The 10,935-nt window shown below is 34.7% G+C and overlaps 1 protein-coding gene across 1 annotated transcript in view; it reads right to left on the reverse strand.

Annotated features, from left to right (window-relative positions):
* The window catches only part of kpna4 (karyopherin alpha 4 (importin alpha 3)), a 29,005-nt gene extending 18,275 nt beyond the window's left edge, over positions 1–10,730 (reverse strand). The window contains exons 1-2 of the mRNA XM_039756617.1: positions 10,536–10,730; positions 4,568–4,612 (exon numbers count right to left, since the gene is read on the reverse strand). Of these exons, the coding sequence (XP_039612551.1) occupies positions 4,568–4,612; positions 10,536–10,604 (114 nt within the window). The 5' untranslated portion in view covers positions 10,605–10,730. The remainder of the gene's footprint in view (positions 1–4,567; positions 4,613–10,535) is intronic.
* Between the last annotated feature and the right edge of the window lie 205 nt (positions 10,731–10,935).

A 10,935-nucleotide genomic window follows, 5' to 3' on the forward strand; every position in this document is an offset into this window, starting at 1 on the left:
GAATCACCAGTAGAAAGGCACCAGGCTGATTTTAAAAGGATAGCTTCCAGCCGTTTTAACTTCGTTTTTTTTTTTTTAATAAAAGGTTTTTTTTTCTAATGGATTTTAACCTACACCCTTTTCACTTGTTTTTATGGACTATTTATTTACAGAATTGAAAAACACTGCACTATTTATTTGAAAACCTTGTTGTTGTTTGTTGATTTTTTAATAAAAGCACTTTTGCACCATCTCCTTGCTTTGTTGTGCCTCACTGCCAAGCTCATCTGTGACATTACCGACGGTATCGGGTGCAAAGGCTCCCAGAAGGAATATGGGAGCATGGAGCAGAGCCCGCATCGTCACAGGGAGTATACTTAAAATGAATAACCTCCTAAACTTTTAATATACATTTCAGTACATTGCAATATACACTCAGTATCAACATTATTGGGTCAGCAGCCAGTTAAAACAAACAGTCTGTTCTTCCATGAAGTCACTCACATGGTGGCAGACAAGGTTGACATGTTACAACCTAACATTACAATAGGCATGATCAACTATTTTGAAACAAATCAAATCAATCAGATTGGCGGTGCAAGAACTGTTGGTTTCCGGCATCTTATAATCAGTTTCCCTCCTATTAATTTTTCTATATAGTATAATCTAGAACAGACAATAGTGTCTAAACGTATTTTCTTAATTGACTAACCTTCCTTGCATAACAATCAGTATGGTACAATGCCCTTGTATAGTTTGAGTTGGCTAATCATGGCAGCAAACGTACCACATTTTCTAGTGGAAGTTCCCTCCAAATGTTATCCAGGAGTATTCCTTTGTGCAAGAGTATTCCACTAGTAAAATTGACAAAATGGTCAGTTGTTCACTATGTAAAACACAGATGGTGTTATATGGCAGCAAGAATACTTGAAAGGGAAAACTCTTGAACTACAGTAGCAAAACATCAGTATCTAAGTAACCCATTTACACTCACTTAACCGTATGACAATTGTTCTTTTAGTAGTGTGAAGAGGATTACCTTAAGAAATTAATTCTAAAGTATTAAAGTAAAGGTATTAAAGGTTAAAGAATTGTATAAGAAGCTTAATACTATATTAGTTGCACAGTTAGATAAAAACTATTGATAGGGTCTACAAAACTTGATTAAAAACATCTGCGGCATGGAGCCCATTTCAATGCTATGGACAGGAGCATCAGTGGCTCATCTTGGAATAAATGTGGGACTAAAATTATTTATTTTATTTTTTTTACGAAATTGAAGGATGCATATGTTCAAAATCCCATGAAGAGCTATATCTAGCATAAAACACCATACTTCCAAAGATAGCTAAATACAGATTGCAGGAGTGTGCCAACTCTCCAATGTAACTGGCAGTGTGGGGGATTTTATTTGCAATATATTTATATAGGTTTGCAATAGCTGAAATACTCACTGATTTTCTGTTTGGTAATTGAAAAATACTAATTAAAATCAATATTAACAAAATCCAAACATTAAAAATTAAATGCCAAGATTGCATTAATACCAAAATTTCATCTACAACATTTTGTTTAGAAAAACTGACTAAAGATGCTTTTGAAACAGTTTTTTCTTAATTTGAAAAGTAACAAGTCTCTGTCTGATTTAGGACTCTTCTGTGAAATGTATTTTTACAGCACCATCGGAATACATGAGTTGGTTAACAAATCTACTGAAAATCAACATTTATGGAATGAAGTAAATGAAAATAAAACAATGTCACAAGCTAGTTTTGCTTTCATTTTTCAAATCTTCTTCCCTACTTTCTGTATATTTTTCCCCCCACTTTAAGGTTACCTAAATCAATCTTCCTAGCTGAAGATTAATCCATTTCTCTGGAACTCTTGTAGCCCTTGTGTCTTTTTCCAATATATTCAACATAGGTAATGAGGTTTTCTAGGACTTACAGTTTGTCGTGCTCATACAGGATCAAACCTACAATTAATGACACTGAATTACCATTTCTCCTATACTACTCAGTTACTTTGGAATGCGTTTTGAAAGCTTCCAATACACTTTAGATGCTGTACTGATAAGACACTATTGGTCTTAAAAACCCCAACTAGTGCCACAAATGTAGTGTTTGCATGTTTGTTTCTAAAGTAAACTGTTAATAGTCCTGCCCCAAAAAAACTTTCTGAATCAGCACTGCCACTAGCACAACAGAGATCATTACAGCAGTCTGCCTTGTAATGTAAATCATCAACATACAAGCTGAAAAATACTGCTCTTAAATTTTATTTTGCAATGAACTTATTTAGCAGCTTATCCAATCGCAAGTCTATTCTTTGTAAACCATGGGTTTGAAACTTGTCTTGATTATTACCTGGATAGAACTGTAGCTTGCATTTTCTACGTGGAGATTTTTCATTCTCTCCCTATGAAAAAGTTTTCATTTCAAATCTCAACTGTGTAACTGATAACCAACTTGTCTCAGTATGAATTATAAATGCTGTGTGAAGGAGTGATGCCCTAGTCCAAGGTTGGTTCTCTCACTGTGCAACTAGGATAAACACTGGCTCCCTGTTACCTCAAATTAGGTAAGTAGGCCACAAAATGGACAGATGTAAGCATAACTGTAGCTGGTGTAGCTGTAACATTTTGCTGTATGAACATTAAGACTATTTTCTCACTTGAGGAAGTCTATGTTAGTAGCAAAAGACCAATCTCACCGTCATTTATATTATTCATCGATGTAATGTTAACACGTATAAATAAGATATAATTCACAACCGACTAATCACATCTTTGTACTCTCAAAACTGTATGACTCAAGACTTCATAGTGTCAATGCTGAAATTAATTCAAAACAAATTGCGCTTCATATAGAATAGTTCTTATACAGTGCATTGTCAGTTTTTATCTTTGATTATGACTTTAGTAGTACAGTTAAGTGACATTCAACTTGGGAACACAACAAAACAGTAGTGAACCATGCACAATGTCTTCAACAAATGTAAAGTTTTTACCAAGGCAGACCTGCAGCCCCTGCACGTGAAAAGTTTGAGTTAACTGATTTCATAAGATGTTTGACAAATGAGACGAGACCATTCAGTCCATTATGTTCTATTTTTGTTTTCTGATAGCCAATTGTTAAGTTGCTCCAAATATTTATCCAGATGCCTTCAACTCTTAACTATAAAACTTTTCAGTTTTGTTACAAATTCTCAAGTTCTTGTATGTGAATCTGTGTTTCCCGGCTTCCACTGTAAACTTTCCAATAATTTCTATTATTATGAGTAGATTGCAGTACAGGTACTTTCCTCCAAAAATTCAAATGGTTGCCGTTTTCTGAAATGCCTCTAATCTTGCTTGTCTTTTCTCTCTTTTTTAGAGCTTACTGGGGCATCTAAATAGTTCATACACTTCAGTTTGTGTCACTCATGAATTTCAAAGGTTTACTATTTCACAATTTATGTGCAATATGAATTTAAAAAGTACATGTGCCTGATAACCTTGCCACATGTAGTCCATTCATCTATTATCTGTACTCTATCTCTGGCTGAAAAACCAATCTGAACCAGCCTTTTGCAAGTCATGTATGTTGCTAAAGGCTTCCATTCTTCAATATTAGCTTTAGGCAATGAACTGTATTAAAAGTCCTTTGAAAGTCTAAACAATTTGTTCTGTATTCGCTTATGCTGTATTTTCCTCTTACTCCTCTGTACTAGCTCTATGGCACATTATTATTGCAGTAAGTTCAGAATTTCTCATGATTACAATTTCCATAAATTCTTACAGGACAGAAATAAGGTTTATTTATTTGTTTACAATTACTGTAGTGCATTTACCCTTTTATTAACTGGAGTCACATTTGCAATATTCTGGTCACTGCATACGTTTCTAAGGGAACTACCAGAATATGCTTAGTAGTTTTAAAAACAATGTTCTACTCTTCTTTTGACACTACTGGTAAAACTCCATGAAGACCAAGGTGTTTATTACTCTTCACCATAAAACAGCAAAACAGTTTCTTCTATTTTAAAATATGCAAACTGAACTGATTTTTTTCTGCTTCAACTTGTCTTTTATAAATACTTAGGTGGCCTATGATGGAATAGCCGGAGATTGTTACTACCTTGTACTCAATGTGGCAATATAAAGCTGTGCTCCCAGACAACCCTGAATAAGACTACGGGGCTTGAGAAAGTTATGATATAAACAGCAGAATGACAAAAAGTACTAGATAACTGAAAAACAAATATTTTGATGTACTTCTGAGCCAAGTTTTTGAACCTGAAGATGACCTTTTGTAAAACACTGAGATACTACTGTAAGCCCTAAAATTATCACCAACTTACAATGGTGAAACTGATAAAAATGCCTACATTTAGTTGTGATATATAGAGTTATCACTAACAAAATGGAAGGCCTTGGCCTTTACATAGCGGTTAAGTCTGCTGAAGATCTGTTCTGCACAAAACTGGGCAGCTTATCCATTTCCAATGAGCACTCTGCTCTTCCACAGCAGAAACGGCCTATACACAGCCTAGGAACATTCGTCATGGAAGATCCGTGGATGGTTACGTACACCGATTCTTTTCTTACCTTACGTAATTCAACCACAACTTCATTACGCTGCCGCCTCATGGTCTAAAGAAGAAGAAGAAAAAAAAAAAAAAAAAAAGACTCATTAAAGAACATGTAGTCTACATTAAATAAACAATTGAGGACAATACTAGTATATCATCTTTGAACTTTTTTTGATATATGGAATACTTGGATATGTGAAACACTTTTGAAGATTATTAAATCTGTTTACTTTTTTCTGTGTGATGTGTAGGACAACTCAAAAGTTCATAATTTAATTTCACAATAGAAAACCGAACCTTTAAATATCTTAAACATATATTGTGTTATTTGATCCAGTAATGGCTGCAGAGAATTTACAACTGTAAACTGTAAAAAAGCAGAAATAAATCAGGGGGCTACTATAATGTGATTACAAGTCTTGCACACTTCATGTAAGTTGATTATACTTAAAATGTTTTACATTTTACAACTACTGACTCAATTTAGTCTTAAGAATAAACGGGGAAGGAAATGTCACCACATTAGATAAGTTATATGTTAACACTTATTTTTTCTAATTCAGATACCACCTTAAATTAGACATCAAAAGAGACCCTGGGCCCCCAACTTTGCCCTAAAGAGATGCAGAAGGAGCAGGTTCATCTCCTACCCAATCAAAGTTTTAACTGAAATCCTACCTCAATTAAATGTGCTGTTATTTCTCTGTATCTACCTTTACTGCATCAACCCTGGAATACTGAAAGTGGTTTTCCCACTTTTGAGAGGAATAAGTATGATTGTGTTTTCCTGGTTCTACGTGTTAAAAATCTGCTGCTAACTCATTCTGAAATTAGTTTATTACTTAAGCCATTTCTTGCTAATCATCTGTTAAGTATAAATTATATTCAAGTAGGTAATCTGCCTTTGCTTTTGTTTAGATGTACAAAAAGTTAGATTGTAGTTTATTCTGTGGGATTATTTGCTGCTCTTAAATTTAAGTCTAAAAGAATATAAGATGAGTTCCCCTAATTCGAAATGCAATGCAAACAAAGGTATTTCGGATTTCAAATATTTTTGATTTTAAAATATTTGCATATACATAATGAGACATTGGGGGCATGTTATCAACTTGGGAAATTAATATAATTCGTCACCAAGCCATTATCATCACCTACATTGATGTGTCATACATATTAAAACCCAAAAGCAATGAATATGATGTACAGTCTCTATTGTAGTTCCCTTAAGGGGCCAATGCCCATTATTTGCACCAAACTTTGTTTTGTCATCAGCTTGTATTGGCTACATGTTGTCACTTCTCTGGGAGCTAGCTGACAGGTCAGATATCTTTCCGCCAAAGTCCACTCCATTATGCAGACTGTACTGGAAGCAACAATTTGGAACAGCTACACATGTCAGTGTGTTAAAAACAAATATTCTTGTTCCGAAAAATCTTTTCTTGACAAGACACAAAAAATGAAGGAAACTGGGAAGAACAGAGTCGCAATTGCAATTTTCTTTTCTCAATGTACTTCTCTCATCTAAAGTAACTACCAGAAAAAGCTTGGTAAAGTTATAAAAAGTGTTCTCTGTTTCTTGCAACTCTAATGGTAAAACACCAAAGAAATTATTATAAACCACAAAAAAACACATTTATTTTTTCGAAACATATAAAACTGAGCTTGATATTTTTTTTTCTTTTTTTAATTCTGCTGGAAGTCATTGATAATTTATAAATATTTGGGGAGAAGGAGCAGCTACTCCAGTCACTCATCTGGAAATCTTGTGAGTGCGTACTGCTAAGTAACTTCTCTAAATCAACCAAGACATTTAAAATTATACAATAGTGCACAATTAGGAAGGGCTCTTTATTTCTGTGTATTGAAAACAAAAATTGTTCCAAGTTTTTTTTTTTTTGGGCAGACACAGAAGGGAAGGAAGTGAGGAATAGCAGCAGATTACTTGACAGCAATCCACTGGTAAGAAGGTTCCGGATAAAATGAAAACCTACAACCAGTGCAGTCTTCCACAACAGAGACAGGGCACACAATTTAAACTAGTGGTGCCCAAACAGTCTTAAAAAACCACTGTCACTTTAGCTTTAAATTTCTAGTAATTTATTTATCCTTTTTGCTCAACTGGGTCATTTACTTATTGGTTATAGAAAATGATTCTGTTTTGAAGATAAGCTAGTATACATAATAAATGCATTTATGTACTGTTTTAATAGCATAGTTTTTTTTTTTGGAAGTGAAATCTATTTTGCAAAAGAACCTAGTATCAATGGAGTAACCTAAGCAGAAGGTGTGAATTCATATTCAAGTGTTTATTACCAAGTGCCTATTTTAATAGTACACATTACGAAAGAAGAGACAGCAAACTCTTAAAACAAGCTTAGGAAAACTAGTTCTGTGAAAATGAGTTTCTTTTAACTATAAAAGCTAATAAAAAGTATAAACTTAATAAAAAAAAAAATCAACTAAGAAGAGAGATTTCTGCAATAGCACATGAAACTTAAAAAATGACAAAAACAAATTAACATCTTGTAATCTAAGACTTGGTCCAACCTAGGGGTCTTATTACAGACAGAAATTGTCCCCAATTAAACCAACTGGAACAAAACCTGTATGCATAGTTCTTCTACGTGTCCAAGGTGAACAAACATGGATTTAAGGAAATTAAATCACTCGTCACTTATGAAATCACCGTTTTCCAGTTTGGCATTTGGTTGCCCCAAAGGTAATTAACTTCAAATTATGTTAAGAGTTATGAAAAACAAAATCCATACTGCAACCAAAACAGAGTGTTTAATTTACAAACTACTACCCCTTTGGACAGACACCTTTATCCTGGAAGGCTAGTTAATATCATAACACATAAAATACACAAGTGCTGCACAACACACTGTGTAAAGTTAAGTGAGAATAGTCATCTTTGGAGAGCACAAGAAGTAAAAAAAAAAAAATATGTAGTGTCAAGTAATCCAAGTCTTAAATATTGTCAAAAGATCTGGATCTTCAGGAAGCTTCTAAAACTATACTATGAAAATTGACCAACAAATACCAAACATTTTAAAATTTGCTGAAATTTTATACTTCATCTCTACACTGACAAGGCTGCGAGATCATGCGATTCTGATAACTGCAATATTTTAAGAATGGGCAGATAAACTGAATGCATCTACTTTCAAACAGTACAAACTGGAGGTTTTACAAACTGAAAGTAATGTACATTCATTACAAATTTTCTAACGCAGCAGCAGTCATAACTCAGAAGCTAACCCTAAATAAATCACTAGCCCAATGTACTGTTTTATCTTCATTGACATGTTACTATAGATTTACATAAAAGGCTCTTTAGTACACAAACTTGGTGATTCTGAGAGTTCACCAGTTACAGCCCAATTATAAGGCGGCAGTAGTAGTACAGATACTGTAAGCTAAACTGTGACAGTGAAAAGCTAGTATTAACAGTTCTCATTTACATTAAAAAGGGGAAAACTGTTTTGGTGAAAATATCTACAGAAAAGATTTTGTTTAACATCTTGTGTTCTAAAAAACAAAATTGTGTTTAAATGTTGTTGGGTAGCATGAATGTTTATAGCTCAGTGTGAACTCATGACAAGAATAATTTTCATACCACAGTGACTAATGTTGCAGCGAGAGATGATGTATCACTGACACCAGAGTTGCGTTTAGAAATCTTTCACAGGCTTCTGGAATTTAAAAAGGGGGCTTGTTCCAAGCTCACAGCCAGTCTCATTTGGTAAATACTTCGCTCCATGTATAACTTGAGTGCATACTAAAACCGAGCAACAGCATCAGACATTTGCATACAAATTTTAAGCACTCAATTTCATGTGGTAAAAGATTTCCGTCCAATAAAGGCAGGATAAAACACATTTGTGTCTGCATATACAAAAATGATTAACACAAATTCAATTCTCAGTAATTATTTAGATGCTAATTCAATTCCTAAACAACGTTGAGTTTTAAAGTAGTATGTAGCCTATAAAATCCCAAATTACTATCTAAAAATTTACAAAAGCAAATAAAGTATTTGTTTTCCAAAGTATGTTTAGGCTTGGGAAGCCAATTCCCAAAATAAAAAACTTTTATATTTTACAACACTACTAGATGATGACTTAATGGTGGAAGTGCTGTATTTGTAATATTTTTATTTTCCCCCACATGGTAACAACATAACAATTCACACCATTTTTACCAAATTCATTTTTCAGGTGCTTTATCATTCTATTTTCTAAGTCCACTTAATCCTGAGCAGGGTTGCCGGAGACTCTAGCCTATCCCAGCAAGTCAAACCCAGACTACCTAATACAAGGTGTGAATTTTGCTCCAGTATTTATAGTTTATCCTTAGTCTGTCCCCATGGTTTTCCAAAAAAAAAAAAAAAGTGTTCCTATTATACAATAAGGGATGCACACAAGTCAGAATATGCCAACTTTTTTTGCTAATATTTAACCACCACGAACTTAAAATATTTTCCAAAAAAAAAAGGATTAACAGCTATTTTTTTTCTTTATTAAACATTTGCTGCCGCTTGTTCTAACCTAGAAATAATAAAAGATAGAAAGGCTGCAAGATCACTATAGAAAGGATTATTTTCTCAAATAATTCGAATGATAGTTTAGCATGTTTCAATCATATTCAAGCAACAATCAAAACTGAATTTACTGAGTGGGGGAAAAGGCCATAGTAGATCTCTTCCCAGTACCTAAGGGTAAACATATATAATGTAGATCTTTCATGCCATTGCCACTGCATACTCTCGTATTATCTTAATTTCATGTGTTGTTAATAGAGTTTGTCATTTATGTTTGAAATTCAGAACAAGTGCGTTTTAACTGGCCTTGTTGCTACTTCTCAAGAGAGTGCTTGGGGTGTCATTGGAGCCCAATCAGCGACACAGTGCAACAATCTTCGAATTTTAAAGATCACTAATGCATGATAAGCGTCTCAAAGGATAATGTGTAGAAAAAAAATCTATCGTTTGTAAACAAGCAACAATTCTCAGAATATATTCAAACAATTAATTCCTGGTGTTCATTACTTTAGAATTTCACGATATATTTCATAGCACACATGATGCATGTGCTATAAGGACTAGCAGGAAGTGCCCCACAGAGAGCACGTATGTTGCTTTCTTTATCTATTTCAAAATAGGTTCCCGTTGCGGTCGACGCAAAAAACCAAACACACCACCTCCCACAATATGTAAAATATATCCCAAAAGCCGTCCTTGCGATGTTTTTCCGCAAACGCTTCTAAAAACATGACAAAGAAAGTGCAGATTTAAAACATTAAATAAGAAAGAATTTGATGTTCGCGAAAAGAACAAGGATGAAAACATACTAAATATGGCCGAGTCTAATTAAACTGCAAAGCGGCGAATTACATAAGTAGTACGAAATATAGGGGAAACTAAATGTCTTGTGATGTTACACAACACACGGGAGCACAAGAATGAATTGTTGTACTAACGCAGGCAGGTACGCACACACATTCACATTAACCCGCATTAAGGGTAGCAAGACGCTGCCTCTTTCATCAAAAACAAAATAGTTAAAAAATTACTTCCACGTGTATTGTATGCCAAAAAAATGCAAGCGAACACAACCTGGTTTCGAAGTGCAGACATTAACTAATCACTGGGGTGTGTGCTCTGAAGAGCAACGCCTAGGCCATTCTAACCGAAATACTATTCGCAGTACTCAAGCCGCGGGGATAAAGAGACGTCGCGCCTCAACAGCAAACCGAGATACATTCTTTCCGGGAACGACCAAAAATTTGACTATGTTCTAATGTGAACGAAGTAGCCTAGTGTGTTTCACGAGCTAGGCCTAGATATCTTTCTGTCTCGCAGGACCCAGGGCCTGGCTAGGGCTGGGTGCAAACTTCTAGATCCTGGAAATTACTAAAGACGTCACGGCGGAACCCGAAACAGCACAACAAAAAAACACCACAGCGCACAGAAAATGCATTACCTCTAAATCACGGCCTTTGTTTTTGAAATTCTTCAGTCGCTGATTATCTAATTTCTCGTTGTCAGCCATATCTAGAAAAATATATATACGTCGATTCTTTTTTTACTGTACAGAATTATATTTCGTGTCGTTTGGCCGTGGCTGCTTCAGTTATCAGACTTTTTTTTGTAAGCGGACTTAATCGCTAAGCATTCTGGGAATGCCGGTAAAGGTCCAGCCTCGTTCTGAAAGCAAAGGGGTGGAGGTAAAACAGTGCAAAGTTCTGATTGGCCAAAATTGGAGCGAAATTCGAACACAATCGTGGCATGACCAAATAAATTAAAAGGACTTCCGGCTTTCCTTTAACATGGTTGTTTTCTAACTTCATCCTGCAGATATAAATAGGAATGGTACGTGAAAG

The sequence above is a fragment of the Polypterus senegalus genome, chromosome 1 (genome assembly GCF_016835505.1).
Source record: "Polypterus senegalus isolate Bchr_013 chromosome 1, ASM1683550v1, whole genome shotgun sequence".
NCBI lineage: Eukaryota > Metazoa > Chordata > Cladistia > Polypteriformes > Polypteridae > Polypterus > Polypterus senegalus.